The sequence below is a fragment of the Cupressus sempervirens genome, chromosome 3, assembly GCF_028749045.1.
Source record: "Cupressus sempervirens isolate cs-2001-9-10 chromosome 3, ASM2874904v1, whole genome shotgun sequence".
Taxonomy (NCBI): Eukaryota; Viridiplantae; Streptophyta; class Pinopsida; order Cupressales; family Cupressaceae; genus Cupressus; species Cupressus sempervirens.
This window is the reverse complement of record NC_143120.1, coordinates 579,793,388-579,809,020: the sequence shown is the minus strand read 5'-3', so window position 1 is coordinate 579,809,020 and position 15,633 is coordinate 579,793,388. Positions and strand designations below refer to the sequence as shown.

Sequence of the window (15,633 nt, the reverse complement as noted above, 5' to 3'; positions counted from 1 at the left end):
CAAGCTCGCAAGAAAGCTTGACAACTTCCTCCTCCTTCCTCCTCAAGGCATCTGAATAGTCTTTGGCAAGGCTTAGAAGATGGTCACGATCTGATAGAAGATGTAAATAACTCAACTTCGTCGTTCCCATTCCTTCACCAATTGCATGTAAGTCACAACAAGGAGAATTTGCCTGAACTCCCTTATGTTTTCCTTGTAACTGAATCATCTGGATGTGCTCTTCTAACATCTCCCGCATCCTGTCATGATGAGATAAAGAAGCCACAATACTATCTTTGCTTACCTTCAGCTGGCTGGACAAATCATGTGAAGTACTGCCATTCTCATCCTCATGTGACGAAGCATCTAACTGAGCCTGGTACTCTCTGTCAGCAAAATCATAAATGCTCGATGTCTGCTCATTTCCACTAGGTATCTCATCATCATGCACAATGACATCTTCATCGTCATCTGAACTCACTTCACTGAAATCATTGCTTGTCGGAACCAAACTACCCTGAGTACATGAGACATCACCTTTGGGAAACTCGTATTCAACTATCTCAACTTGAGTGTCAAGTTGACAGTTACTATCCATCAGCGTAATATCCTTCACCACTTCTTCCTGTGACCGAACTGAAGCCTCTGACTGGTTGTACACTTGTTTCTCGAACTCCTCATTAAGGTTCCTAGTAGCATCTCTCATTGTATCAGTCAACGCTTTGTGAGAAGATTTGTCAAAACGAAATCCAGTTGATTTATTCACCTTAGCTGGGACGGACAGCCTGTCAAGCATATGGTGGTGTTTAACCAACAGTTCAGACATGTTATGTTTGATTTTTCTGAGCTCATCCTGAATGCCTGAATAGTCCTTTCCACATTTTCGACTCTGCATACTATGTCTATTACTTGTCCGAGTTTGTGTCCTTGGAGACTTTGTGCTGTACCTGTACATCTTGGTTGAAGTCGAGTGCTGATTACTCATGTAATTCGGTTCTCACCCCACAGGATGGCAAGAAAACCGGCTCTGATACCACTGAAATAGCCCTAGCTATAAAGGTCACTAAATCCCAATATTGTACTGATATGGCACTGGGAAATTTCTGTTACGCACTAAATAATTGAATTTGTGCTATTCTGATCTTGAAGGCGAAGCATATAGAATGGCAGGCGATAATATCTTCTTCATTTATTAAAAATATGAAATTCGGATGTTACAATAGCAAAATAGATAAGGAAGTGCTTGAAACCTGAAAAGACATGAAGCATCAAAGCCTTGTTCTGCTGCCGATTTGATCTTCAATAGATGGGCCGAGTTCAAAGTAAATGCCAAGTCCCTCAGTTATGCTTGAGACTGTCCGGTTTGGTTTCCGTTCACAGGCTACTGTCACTGTTTTAACCCGTGCTGCATTATCTCATACTCAGCGGATGGAACGCTGACCACAACAATTCCCTTCGACACCCGCCGAAATTGACGCCGTCTGCCTAGCCACGAGTTAATACAAATCTTTATGGTTGCAACTCGCAGGATCTGCCTGATGTCAGGTTGTGCGGCTAGTTAATTCCGACCGAAATCTTGCTTCCTATCTCACGCAAGGGAGAAGCTGCTCGCAGTTGATGGTAATGGATTTGTGTCACTGACGGATTCCCACTACTGGGGCAGAAGCTTGGAGTCGCAATGGTATCTGAGGATTGTTTCCCACTATCCGTAAATCACCCAAAGTCTGATTGTTAAATTCATCTCCCGAGATGCCGATCTTGGATGCAATGTTTCCCTGCGGTGTGAAATGAATCAATGCCTATGCACCTTCTTGTCCTGTTAATCCGTTTCAAGGCCTGCGGTGAAGATGAGTAGATCCGAACTATCTCTCAATTATCTCTGAAGTTTTAACTCGACGCCACTACAAACGGTTGATGCCCAATCACTTTCAAACGTATTCTTCTAGGCTTGCGATATCTTTTGGTTACAAATAATCTGCAATCCTCGCTCAATAGTGTTGATGAATCCGTCTTGTGTACTTGAGTCGCATGCAACGATTTAGGAAAGATTATCACGAATTTACTGCCCTTCCCGATGACAGTTCTCAATCGATTCTAAATTCTTGTCTCCTATGGATATAGTGTCACAATTCATATGCTGATATGAGTTCCTGCAAACATTATGAGCGTCTCTGCTGCTCTGCTTTAGGTATGGAGAATTTCTGATTACAAATGTGCTTGCGTTTTCCCTTCGAACTCCTCCAATTCTGCAATAGTTAATTCCTGCTAACTGATCCTCCCATGGTCCATGAATCACAAAAATTGGCCTTAGGCCACAGATCTCTGTCCAAGTGAAGTGACTGAAGTATCACCTCCGATTTCTGCAATAATTCAGATGATATTTCACACCCTCAAAATTGTGTACCTATTGAGAGTTATCGTTCTCAATGGCCAACTGTGACAATTGCGAAAACCCTAGGTTCCACAATGCACCTGTGATTGAATCACAATCTGAAAATCAAAGAGAGATAATCAACTGCATGATTCGAATGGAGCCCCGGGGTGCCTATTTATTCTTTTCTCTCCACCTTCTCCAGAGACTTCTAGAACAATTTTGATCTTATCTCATAAGTGACTTTATTAAATATTTTCCAAGTCACTTTATTAAATACAAGGTTATCTTTTAATATTTATTTATTTAATTAAAATAATTAATTAGTCGTCCTTGGACAACCAGATTAATTAAATTAATTAAATCGATCTGTCACCAGAAAAATTGGGGACATGACAATGGAAGAATCAAACAACAGAGAAAGAAAATGAAAAAAATTAGTCAGAAAAAATTACAACTTGTGTAAGAGCAAAAATTGCAAGGCAAAAATCAAGCAATCCAGTAAGACTGAAGGCTCTTAACAATTTATTGCTAATGCACGCTCTTCATCTAATAAAGGTGATGCAAAACTTAAAACCCTTACACTGACGAGAACCTCCAGATTTGTTGCATCAAGTGAAAGGAATCCTTTTGAGCATGCACAGGTAAATTTTTTACAATGAAGTAAAATAAATATTATGAGCAATGGTACCATATAGAGTATTCAGCAGAGAATATCAATGCTTGCACCGACTTTCGTCACTTCTTCCGGAGCAAGGCTTTCCACTGTCAGGTTGATGCCACGTGTGAAGATTTTTCCTAGAGCTTTCCAAATATTTGAAAAAAAAATATTACTGATTTTTTTGTCATTGGAAAAATGTTTAAACCCTGGTAAAATTAAGATCCACAAGTCAAAACTCAAAGATTGATAATTAAAAGTTAATTCAAAATAAAACAATTTTTAACTTTTGAAATTTGCTAATTTTTGGTATGAAAATTAATTACAAAGAACATTGAAAATCTGAAAAATATTAGTTCCCTGCGTGCATAAGGACTAATAATAATATATGAATGATTTTCTTTTCCACACAAATGTATAGTATTATCCAAATTTTTTGGAATCTTATGTGTCACCTTATAATATACTCCTGCACGTTATCCTTGAGCGCAAATTGAATCACAATGTCAAATTTACCAGCCTCCAAAAGTTTGAAGTAGGAGAGGCAAGGAATGGTGTGTCTTCTAGGTTCCACTTTTGTTGGTAGAGTAGCAGCAATTAACCCCTCATTTCGCCCATGCAATTCCCTGCCTGTGGCAAATGATAATGAGGCCCAAGCACAAGAGGCCGACAAGCCATCCCCGCCAAACAGCAAACAGGATTGGAAATCCAAATCGAAGGGCAGCACACAGCTGAAGCGATGGTCCAGAGCACGGGCTCTGCGTTCTCCTTCTGCCAGGACTAAGTTCGACAAGGCGCGTACTGCTACTACTACTATCGATTCTGATATCATTCCTTCTTGCCCTATTTCTAGGGACGACGGAGAGTACAGTGATGATGAAAACTCGACATTGGGAAAAGCAATTTTCGTGGTATCAGATGGGACCGGATGGACGGGAGAGCACTCGGTGAACGCTGCTCTGGGTCAATTCGATCACTGCCTTGCCGACAGGGGCTGTGCCGTGAATACCCATTTGTTTTCTGGGGTGGGTGATCTGTGCTTTCTTTCTTTCAGCCTTTTTATTCTCAAGCAAAACAAAACATAATAGTTTTGTGCTGTGACTGATTGGGATGTTCAGATTGATGATGTGGAGCGGCTGCTGGAGATAATAATGCAAGCAGCAAAGGAGGAAGCGCTGCTTCTGTACACACTGGCAGAGGCAAGCATGGCAGAAGCAGCGAAAAGGGGATGTGAGCTGTGGGGAGTGCCGTACACGGACATTCTGGGCCCTACGACAGAGGCAATTGCCAGGCACTTAGGGGTTGCCCCTCTCGGCGTCCCTCGAGGGAAATCCCCCTTGTCAAAACAGTATTTCAAGACAATTGAGGCGGTGGAATTTACCATAAAGCAAGACGATGGGGCTCTCCCTCAGAATCTCCAGAAAGCAGATTTGGTATTCGTTGGGGTGTCGCGGACCAGCAAAACACCCCTTTCCACCTACTTAGCACAGAAGGGCTACAAAGTTGCAAATGTGCCCCTTGTTCTTGGACTCAATCCCCCTAAAGAGCTCTATGAAATTGATCAGGACAAAATTTTTGGGCTCATCATTAGCCCTTCCATTTTGCAAGCAATACGGCTGGCAAGGGCCAATACTCTGGGGCTACATCCGCAGTCTTCCATAACCAACTATTCGGAAATGGATCATATTCGTCGAGAACTGAATTACGCCAAAAAGCTCTTCGCCCAGAATCCTCGATGGCCTGTTATAGGTAATACACATTTCGTTCTTTTCTTTGAACTTGAGCTATATTATATATAGTACGCCCGCTCAAATCTATTTCATAATTTCTGCTGGAGTTATGAGCTACCTCCTTCTGATTATTACCCCATTCTATTGGCTACAATCTTTAGACCCAATATTGATGTATGGGAATTGAATTTATTTTGAAGTTTATTGCCAATTTCGTATTGACTTGTGCTATTATGAGAGTGCAGAGGTCACAGGAAAAGCTATAGAAGAGACAGCCGCTGTGGTTTTACGCATTTTTAACGAGAAGAAACAGAAGTCTGTAATGCCTCGCATCTCAAAGCGATATTAGATACGTTCGTACAAGAGTTTGTTTTGAAATATTGAAATTGCTTATCCATTACATGATGCTAATCCTAATAAATAAGCTTGACAGTGCCAAAAAGTTGCCAGATTGCCCCTGTACAGCTAAATGGTATGTTTGAAAATCATGTATCCATATTTTTTTGAAGCAGTCAAAAAATTGGAATGCCACTTTTTAAGTAAATAATTCAAACTTAGAAACTTAACATGGCTTATTTGCAGACTCCAAAACAATTTCACTAAAAGAATCCAAATCGAAGAGAAATCCTGGTGGCCTTATACAGGACACCATCTGTGCCCTAACAAGTACTATAATTAAAGAGTGGTGTTCATCTAATGAACTATGAGATAGCTATGCTTAATTTCTAAAAGGAAAGAATTGTATCAACTGACTTGTCAAAGATTCAGTGTTAACCATCCTTAACAATTTCAACTTACACTTGATTATTTATGGGAGGAAAACAAGCTTCCCTATGTTTGAAATCCATGTTCAATCAGGCAAGACTAATTCTGCCATTAATGGATTTTCAGACAATCAGTCACGGAAGATATAAACAGCTTCTCTTGACTGTTCACCCGGCATAGGTCATGGCAATATCAAAACACTGAGGAACCAAAAGCAGCAGACTATTTTCAGTTGCAAATTTATCAAAACTTGAAATTTACATATTATAACCCAAGGATATTTCTATATACAGAGGGCTCTGCCTTGTGCTTCAGCGGGGCTGAGCCTTGAAACACTTTGAAAGTAACCAATTTTCATTATTCCCTAATCTCCATGACATGTCCTCTGCGTTAACCTGGCGACTTTTATGTGAACACATCTGTTCACTATTACACAAAAACACTTTGGATGTCAAAAACATATTTTTCTAATGATATTTTCTCAATGTTACCCCAATTTATCAGGACAGGGACAGCAGGAGAAGGGGGATGTTATGGCCCCTTTTTGGGAGGATCCTGGATCTTGCCCGAGAATCACAAGCAAAATTAAAAAAATAAAGAACACGATATAGTTAGAATCTAAGTTACCAGATTCTTGGTATGGTCAAAATTCTGGTCTGGATGTGGTTCTTCCGAAATTTGCCAAGGGTCCTGCAAATTCGCTGTGGGTTCTGGGCAGAATTACAATTTTTTTGAGTGAATTTGTGCATGAGCAGAAGCACTGGGGAGGAATTTGACCATTTTCAGTCATTTTAAAAACTTTTTTTGATTATCTATTTCGGTCACTTTGACCCTCCAACCTTAAAATAGACCACTGAAAAGGCCAAAAAGATAAAACAGATCTCATTACAGCAGGATGATGATGACATTTGATCAGTGATGGCTGATTGTTAATGTTGACATTATTATTGTTGAACTCAAACATTGATAAAACGAACCCTCCCACCCCCACTAACAACCCACCCTCCCCCCAAACAATTGAATGAATCTGAACCCAAACCAGGATTCGCAACTTAGGTTTGAATCATAACTTTACCAATTAAATGTTTTTATCAATATAAATTTGGTTGAGATCCTGTAACCATGTTAGATAACACTTGAAATATAATTCACAAGGTCAATTATTCCCATTAGGGTTAGTAATCACATATATGAATACAAACATGTATAATCATAGTTCATTAGATAAGTCATGTCACATCTACATTTATCACAATAGGTTTTGAATGACGGAGCACGATAGGTTAGCCCAAAATAGTCTTCACTAAGCCAAAGAGCAGATATAACATCCCCCTTGGTCCCAAGTGGCAAACACATTGGACATCCAACATGATCTACCTAGTAGATCCCAGTAAAGCCCAAATGATATCGAACGAAGAATGAATGGGTCAAGGTGAAGATGTTGCTCAACTATTCTTCAGTTATAGGCCCTTTGAAGCATAGTTCAACTTCTCGTTCTCGGCCACTTCTCGGTGAGGCCAAATTTTTTTTTCTTGGCAAATATTGGAGAGAAATCGGCAACTTCTCGAGAAAATATCGGGAATTATAAAAATGACTTTAATTTAATTAAAAATGCATTTTTTTCACAAAATTCAATAAGTAGATGCATGTATTGAGTCAGTAAATGAGTAAACAAACCAAACAAGCTGATCTAGATATATATAAATGCAATAAGTAACAAAATCGCATCCTCATGTGGAATGCCGATGTAGTCATAGTCTATAGACTTTGAACTTTGAAACAAGCTACAAATAGTAAATACCGAATTGTCTTTGTCAAAGACTCAAAATATAAGCAAATACAAATGTCAAGTTCAATATGAAACTAGTCTACTTCTTCCTCTTCCCCATCCTAGTAGCTCTAGTAAAAATTATGGGAGAGGGAGGGGGTCTAGCAGCTCTAGCCGTAGCAGTCGTTTGTGGTGGTGCTGGTGTTGGCCTTGGAAAGGACTCCTCATCATCCTCATTCTCATTATCACTATGCTCACTGTCACTGTCCTCAGACTCCTCATTCTCATTGCCCTCCTCCTGAATGTTGTCTAGTCCCACTGCAAAACCACCCTCCTCCATAGCCTCCCTCTCCAACTCATATATCTCATCCTTAGTGAATAGTGAAGGCTGCTCCTCTTCTGTCCAATCGCCAAAAGGATCTATGTCATCCAGATCAAGTGGTTCAGTTGCTGCTGCCATTACCTTTCTTATGCACAACTTGAGGTTATAATGCACAAAGACAAGGTCATTTAGGCATTTTTGTGCCAATTTGTTCCTCTTCTTTGTGCGAATAGATTCAAACAGGCTCCAATTACGCTCACAACTAGATGAGCTACAAGGCTGACATAAGATGCAAAGAGTAAGCTTTTGTAGATTAGGGACATTACCACCCCAATTTCGCCACCAAGCATTTGCAAGATAAACATTAAAGAGTTAGAAAGCAAGATGAGGACAAGTTTATGTAGCTTATTTATCTACTTAACATGCATGTGAGAGACTCGAAATTCCAAATATTGTACCTGGTGTCTGAGTTTGTCTGCCTCTCTTTGCCAAGGCTGAGGAGAATAGTTTGCCCGTTGCATTTTGATACACTTCCATCTCGGCCACAATGAGGTCTCTCACTGCAATGTCGAGTACCATCCTCTGCATGCATTCACTAAAGCCCTCCATGACCTCTCCATTGGGATCCGCATATGATGGAGAGAAGCGGTAACCAGGGTTGAGGAAATACCCTGTTGCATCAATGGGTTGGTGGAGCTGATTGCTCCACCTCCTATCAATAATATCCCATAAGGGCTGAAATTTTAGGCTCTCTCCACTGTACTTATTTCTTACAGCCTCTTTCGCCCTATCCATGGCCTCATAAAGGGACCCCATTGGGGTTTGTTCCCCATTGACCAAGTGGAGAACTCTAACCAAGGGCTTCACCACCTACAATTGAAAAGTAGAAAACAATTATTAATTAGAGAGTAGGGTTATAAAATAATAATGAAAGACTTGATTAATAAGTACAAAAAAAAATCAAATTTTGAAGTTTCCAACTCACATCCACAATTTCTAAAGCTCGCTCAAAAAATTGGATGTCAAACACAATGCGTGCAACACTCTGCCCATCAACCTTCTTTGAATAACTTGACTGTAGCCATTTTGGACACACAAACATCTGCCTCAGAGGATTCATATGTTTAAGAACACTTTGCAACGTTAAAAAAATCGTTGCAAATCTTGTGATTGCAGGTCTAACCAACTCCTCATCGTTCGTGTAGTCTCTCATCAAGTGAAGGACCCAAGGGTGATTGTAGATATATTTTGTTATCGTCCTTGATTCCTCTACAACCGGTTTCACCCAATCCAATTTCCCTATATTCTCCAAAAGAAGGTCAATAACATGCGTTGCACAAGGAGACCAAAAGAGTGTGTTATGCTTTTCTTGTAAGATCCTACCCATTGCCACATATGCCGCTGCATTGTCCGTTATGATTTGCACCACATTTTCAGCCCCAACCTCTATCACAATATTCTCTAGCATTCAAGCCAAAGTCTCAACCGTTTTTATCTTGTCCGAGGCATCCAAGGATTTAAGAAAGATCACTTGATCCTTGCAAGAAACTAAACAATTGATGATGGTATGGTTTCTTCCATTCGTCCATCCATCTGAAAGTATGGTGCAGCCATACTGTTTCCATTCTAACCTTTGCTCTTCAACCACTTCTTTGCCCCTACAAATAGCATCTTTCAACAATCTACAAGCACAACATAAAAAATGATATTCACTTTAAGTACACGAGTTTGATTAAGAAAAATTACTTTCAACAAAAACAAGTGAATTGTAAAACTTTAAAAGTATAAAAGTTTGAAACAAGTGAATTACTTTGCACTCAAGGTTGCAGGAGTAGGTGGTTTGTAGCCCTTCCCTGCTACTGTACAACTAGTCACAAAATTCAGAAAATATGGACTTGCTGCAACATTAAAGGAGAGCTTGTTAAAAAACCAAAAATCAGCACATTGAATGTCAAGTTGTGCATGCACATCACGGTTGCATCCAGTACCCTCCAATGATGGTTGTGCTCCAGGTGTGTTTCTATGCACAAAATAACCATCAATAGAAGAGCTTTGCGGTCTACTATACCCAGCAGAAGTGGAAGCTGAGCTTGAGGACCTGCCATGAGTAGGTGTGTTCCGTATGCGGATTCTTGGGCCACAAAAAGAGCCCACTATCCTCTCAATTGCTTCTTCTTCTTCATCAAGGGTGGCTGGGATACCTAGTCACATGACACAACCCACATCATCTCATTATGAATCATGATAAATTGATAATTGTTTTAGCACAAGCATTAGTCGTGATTAAAAAATAATAAATGATTGTTAAAACTTAAAAGGAAACATACCTTGTGATTCATAAATGGCTGCCCTCATGGCCAATTTTGTCCTTTCCCTTTTCAACTTCTACTCTTCTTGGGCACTAAGCAAAGCAATCATCTCTCTTTTTATTTCCTCCGTAGTCGCATCACAAATCCTTGTGTCACGCTTTTCTATACCAGCGAGGTGGTACTTCAAACGAGATATGCCTCTACGGATTTGTCTTTTACATTTTATGCATATGACACTATTATACTCTGTTCCTTCAAAGGCATATTTCCATGCAAAGTTTCTAGCCCCTTTAGGGCGCGTGCCTATGAATCCAGATGGACATGCTATGGGACCACTAGAAGATGCCGCTGCCCCAGATGCAGAGGAAGCCATATTTGCTGGAAATTCAGAGAATAAAACAAAAAATGTATTAGCCTTAAAGTTTTGAAATTATTGAGAAAAACTTGATTGTTTTTGGGAAAATTGCAAAAAGATGGTGTTAGGTCTTTGCCTCTTTGTCATGACTCATTCACTCTAATACCGTAAAATGTATTAGAGAACATTACAAATGCAAGATATGCAAGTATGGGAAGACAAAAAAAAGTTTAACTTAAGAATTTTTTTTTGAGAAACTTACTTGTGGATCCGGATTTGCTTGGAAAGAGCTTCGAATCCGCTCCTAATGCGTTGAAAATCGCTACAAATCGCTGTCAAACACCTAAGTGCTGCTCCAAAACCCTTCTCCTCCCCACCCAAGACGCCAAATGCAACAAACAAAAATGAAGTGACGTTTTTTCCAAATCGCTGTATAAACTGGCACTCCCTGCGAGAAGTTTTTAAAATATCATTAGAAGTTGGCGATTTATCGCTGGTATATCGCCCTTTTCTCACCATGAGAAGTTGGATTTCTCGGCGTCAAAATCTGACAATGAAATCATGTTATTTCTTGGCGCCTTCAACTTCTTGCGATAAGTTGACTTATCGGCGATAAGTCGGCAAGAATTTAAACTATGCTTTGAAGGACATCTGCTGCTTCAGAGCCCCAAAAGAAAAGTTTGCCTCCATTTTCTTGTTGCAACTCTGCCTCACCACGCTTTGCCATTTTCTTTACCAAACAAATGCCATCAAAATGCCAAAAAGCAAGGTATATAGGGTACATTCATTGCATTGGATGCACACATGGGAATGTGTGATGTAGGACAAGTGAATTTGCTTGCGCCACTTTACAAAATATTTATTACCCTTTCTGCCCTTCACTGCTTATTGATGTGTCAACCAACTCATCGTGTCACATTAAATCTCCACGCAATATTCACCACAATGTCACTGTACTCCGATTATGTCACTGCCACATCAGCGGCCAACTTGGATAATGAATCAGCAAGTGTGTTTCCCTCCCGGTATATGTTTGAAATTTTGAAATTCTCCTAGTTTTCTCCTAATGATATCCACCACTTTTTGTAATCTCCACACATGCACTTTCCCAGTTGCAATGACATTTACAACGATCTGAGAATCCCCTTCCAAATGCAAGTTTTCGATATGCAACCTTTGTGCCAAGTTGACCCCAAGCAAAGTTGCTTGGACTTATGCTTCGTTATTGGTTCCTACTCTCAATGTTTCCTTCTTCATGGCAAGAATATTACCATAGGTATCCCTTGCCACACACCCTGCACCTGCAGAACCTGGACTGCCTTTGGCAGCTCCATCGAAATTCACCTTCACCCATCCCTCATTTGGAGCACTCCATTCAAATTCTTCCCTATGCCCCTTTAAAAGATCAACCTTCACACACCCATTAATGAGTCTATATTGGAGCATATTCCATGATCTCTGAAGAATAACATCTAATGAACTAAAAGGATATTTGCTCAGCTATTGTGTTGCTGCTGCCACATTTACTAAGTCTGTTATGCTCTTCAATTTTGGAACACAACCATCCACTGACTCCTCTTTACCCTGAAATATTCTCCTATTGCATTCTTTCCATATCTCCGAAGCAATCGCTGATGGGCATATCCATCAAATAGATGAGAAAGCAGATTTGTACCTTGGTCCTTGCCAAGATTGGAACATTTGCTTGAAGTTAGCTTAGTGCTTGGCTCCTTGTAAATTCAGCTTCTTCAAAACAAAAAACCAACATTAATTTGCTACTTTGCATTGCAGTAATAGATGATCTACATTTTCCACTTCACATTTGCACATAGGGCATAGAAAGGGTCCATGATAACCCATATCTCATCACTCTTCCCCCTGTTAAGATTTGACCTCCATATGTCAGCCAAGTAAAAGCCCCCGCCTTTGGGAGGCAGTATTTATTCTAGAGTAATGCCACAGGTTCTTGTTCAGCTGTCTTTGCAGCTTGCACAAATATATGTCCTACTTGCACTGAGAATTCACCCTTCTTACATCCACACCCAACAATCTCATCTTGTTTTCCTGATAGTAGAAGTGTTTTATTCTCTCTGATCGTTGGAATTCTCTATCTTCCTCATCATTGAGTCCCAGTACACTTTCATCTTTCCACTTCCATTTAATTGATCCCCCTCATGACTCTTGATGATCAGATCTGTGACTTTATTTCCCCATACTGTTTCCAGCTTGTTTTTCAATCCTCAATTATAATCTGCATAGGTTAATGTTGGTTGCCCTTCTATTGAATCTTCCCAGAGTTTGGCTTTCTCATCATCACCCAGCTTCCATGTAATATGAACTGTGATTATATGTTTACAATTGATCATGAAGCTACATATTGCAGATCCCCTAAAAGGATCAGCTGTTCTAAGAATGCATTCTTTGTCCTGATTGTCTAGATACTTCATTCAAAGAATCCTAGCCCACTTCTGCTGTGGATTTCTGTACATCATCCAAATGAGCTTTGCCCCCATCACGTCATTCATCAGGTTCCATCTTCTCAGACCTCACCTGCTTCTTTCGGTTTACATATTTGTTTGCATGCCAACAAAGGAATTTTATCTTTCTCTTGACTTACATTCCAAAAGAAATTTCTCATCTTCTGCTCAACTGTTTTGATAATGATTGTTTCTCTTCTGGGATTGATTGTGTGATAATTATTAGCATCAATGTTTTAGATCATACTACATGATCCATCATCAGGATGCAGGAGATTAAAGACATTAAATTTTTTTTTGCAGGGATTTGCATGCACATCATAGAATACAAAGAAATGGCCGATATAACAGATATTGGCATTAATATGCGACCTGGCAGAGAAAAGCCATCTGCTCTTCCACCCCTCCATTTTCCCAACACAGCTATCCACCAACCTAGTCCTCAAATTCACTCTACCAGCCCCCCCAAACAAAGGCAATCCAAGAAATTTACCAGGCAGTCTCCCCAGTTTGATTTGGAGCATCCTGCATGTCTCATGTTGTTCTCTCAGACTTGTGTTGAAGAAGATAATCTCAAATTTATTCCAATTTGCAGCCTGTCCTGGCATCATGCAATACTTATCTAAAGTGGCCTTCATGCACTTGGCTTCCCTTAAAGATGCCTCCCCCATTGGTAAATACTAAATTGTCATCTGCAAACTGCTTGTGTGATGTTGATTCTATTCATGTGCTGTTTGGATGCCTTTTCATTATCCTTCCCGTCTCTTTTTGGATATCATTCTACCAGTACCTAGAACCTCAGCCATATATTAAACAAGATCGGTGAGAGCAGGTCACCTTGTCTCAATCCTCTCGAGGAATCAAAAGAACCTTGCAGGTTCCCATTGACAATGACTGAGAACCTGGGTGTAATGATTCAACTCTTGATCCATTCAACCCATAGTTTTGAAAAACCAAAGCAACTCAGTACCTGAAGTAAGAAGGAGCAGTTGCTATGATCATGGGCTTTCCTTATATCAAGCTTGATCAACATCCTGTCAGTATGAGCTTGTCTTACTGAATGAATGGCATCGTGTGCTATTCCCTCCATAATTAACCTGCCCACTACAAACCCACTCTGCTCCTCTGAATTATGAAATTCAGTAAAGGCTTGAGTCTAAAGGCCATACCTTGGAAAATTAAAATGCTTATTGTTGTTATGTATTTAAAGTTGTTTCTGGAGCTGACTATTTCATTGGTTGATAAGTGCTGCTGCTAGTGACTCCATAAAACCTCTTTTCCATGTTTTCAAGTTTGCACCTACTCAGAAGGTTGCCTTGTTTGAAGGATTCAACATGGAAAAATCATTAGTTGGCAGCAACTAGCTCTATCAGAACCAGCATGTTTTTCATTATTTGTCTTTTTTTAACCTAAAATGATTGTTCTGGCAGAGCCATAGGAGATTTTCCTGGGATGGTTGAGGGGCGTCTAGAGTCCTCTGGCCATCCTGGAACGCTTCCAGCAAAATTTAAAATATCCGTGGGAAGTTTGCAGAAATATCTAAAGCGTCCATGGGACGTATGCTACAAAATCTAAAACATCTCTGGGACATTTTTGAAAAAATTGGTTTGGGGGATGGTGAGTAACATTTCTGTCCCATTACTGTGTCCCTGAGACATTTGCAATTGGTCACGGCTACATTGCGGGACATGTTTCCAGCTAATTTTCCAGGCAGATAACTATTGGTCTGGTCAAAATTTTAGCAGGGTTATATGGATTTCTAGGAAAACAATAGACAGGAGAAAAATGTAAGCTTGCAGACCAGTCATATTTTATTTCATCTAAAAGTTAGGTAGGTTTAAAATCAGAAAATCACATAATATCCTTAGCATCGTCCAAAATAGTGCTTTTGTTTAGGAGTGTGAAGGACTTTTTTATTCCAGTAAATGCCAGCCTATATCTGATACACCTGAAAACAGGGGATGATTGTGACATTCAGGTTGTAGCAAAAGAAGCATTAAATTATCAGATAATTGCTTTTCAACATCGCTGTATGGTACACAAGTCCTAGGATGTATATGTGGCAACAACTAATAAATATAGGATCTTGTCAGAACTAGAGTTTGTGAGAGCCTTAATCAAGTGTAGATCTCTGGAAATGATAGTGAATTAATTCTCAGAGAATCCCATGAGCTATTCGGGTACAGCCCCATGCAAATAGCTTATCAATTTTTAGCTTAAGTGAGGATATTTTAAATTGTTACCTAAAAGCTTCATGGTGGCTCAGTTTAATCCATGTTGGATTTTAACATGATAAGGTGATGATTCAACTGCTACTTGCAATTGTTCTCAAGCCCCTACTAAATGTGTTAAGCCATAAAAATGTTTAAGTTTTATATATTTTCACTTGAATTTTAGGGCAGCGACAACTATCATCAGCAAGATCTAGGCACAAGGGTGGATATCCTTGTCTGTAAATGAGGGCAGCTGTAAAAGTGGGAATCAGTGTCTAACTGAGGCAGGCCACTTATTATCTTCCTTGTAACTGATTATCAGTTAATTACTGTGTTATTAGTGAACCGACAATTTGTCAACATTATGTATATTTTGATCTTAGAATGGAGTAGTTGTGCTTGGTTTTTTAATTACTGTATTATTAGTGAACCGACAGTTTGTCAACATTATGTATATTTTGTTCTTAGAATGGAGTAGTTGTGCTTGGTTTGTTCCTTTAAATTTCTTGCCATGGTCCTTTTGAGACATTGATACGGCAATAACCATTTCCTGTCATGCATCTGTATGGTCCCATTCTCACTATTATCCCTTGTTTTATACAGTTTAATTTGAAAATATCAGCCTTATATATGTGAATGTTGTTTTGTTTTATATTATATTATTTGCATTAATAGTTTCCAAATGG

At 39.6% G+C, this 15,633-nt stretch overlaps 2 protein-coding genes across 2 annotated transcripts; one reads left to right on the top strand and one right to left on the bottom strand.

The window, feature by feature from the left end:
• Window positions 1-3,368: 3,368 nt before the first annotated feature.
• Window positions 3,369-5,180, top strand: RP1 (PPDK regulatory protein). The gene is made up of 3 exons (XM_089821010.1): window positions 3,369-4,033; window positions 4,127-4,757; window positions 4,984-5,180. Exons 1-3 carry the CDS (start codon window positions 3,560-3,562, stop codon window positions 5,085-5,087), a joined length of 1,209 nt encoding a protein of 402 aa, XP_089677136.1. The 5' UTR covers window positions 3,369-3,559; the 3' UTR covers window positions 5,088-5,180.
• A 2,830-nt stretch (window positions 5,181-8,010) lies between these two features.
• On the bottom strand, window positions 8,011-9,061 carry LOC149567750 (uncharacterized). Its single transcript, XM_089816669.1, has 2 exons — window positions 8,579-9,061; window positions 8,011-8,463 (listed from the first exon to the last, which is right to left on the bottom strand). Exons 1-2 carry the CDS (start codon window positions 9,059-9,061, stop codon window positions 8,011-8,013), a joined length of 936 nt encoding a protein of 311 aa, XP_089672795.1.
• Between the last annotated feature and the right edge of the window lie 6,572 nt (window positions 9,062-15,633).

Coding starts and splice junctions, on each gene's coding strand:
- LOC149567750 (XM_089816669.1), bottom strand. CDS start 9,061: ATGCTAGAGAATATTGTGATAGAGGTTGGGGCTGAAAATGTGGTGCAA. Junction 8,464..8,578: donor GAGCTTTAGAAATTGTGGAT/GTGAGTTGGAAA, acceptor TTTCAATTGTAG/GTGGTGAAGCCCTTGGTTAG.
- RP1 (XM_089821010.1), top strand. CDS start 3,560: ATGGTGTGTCTTCTAGGTTCCACTTTTGTTGGTAGAGTAGCAGCAATT. Junction 4,034..4,126: donor ATACCCATTTGTTTTCTGGG/GTGGGTGATCTG, acceptor TGGGATGTTCAG/ATTGATGATGTGGAGCGGCT. Junction 4,758..4,983: donor TCCTCGATGGCCTGTTATAG/GTAATACACATT, acceptor ATGAGAGTGCAG/AGGTCACAGGAAAAGCTATA.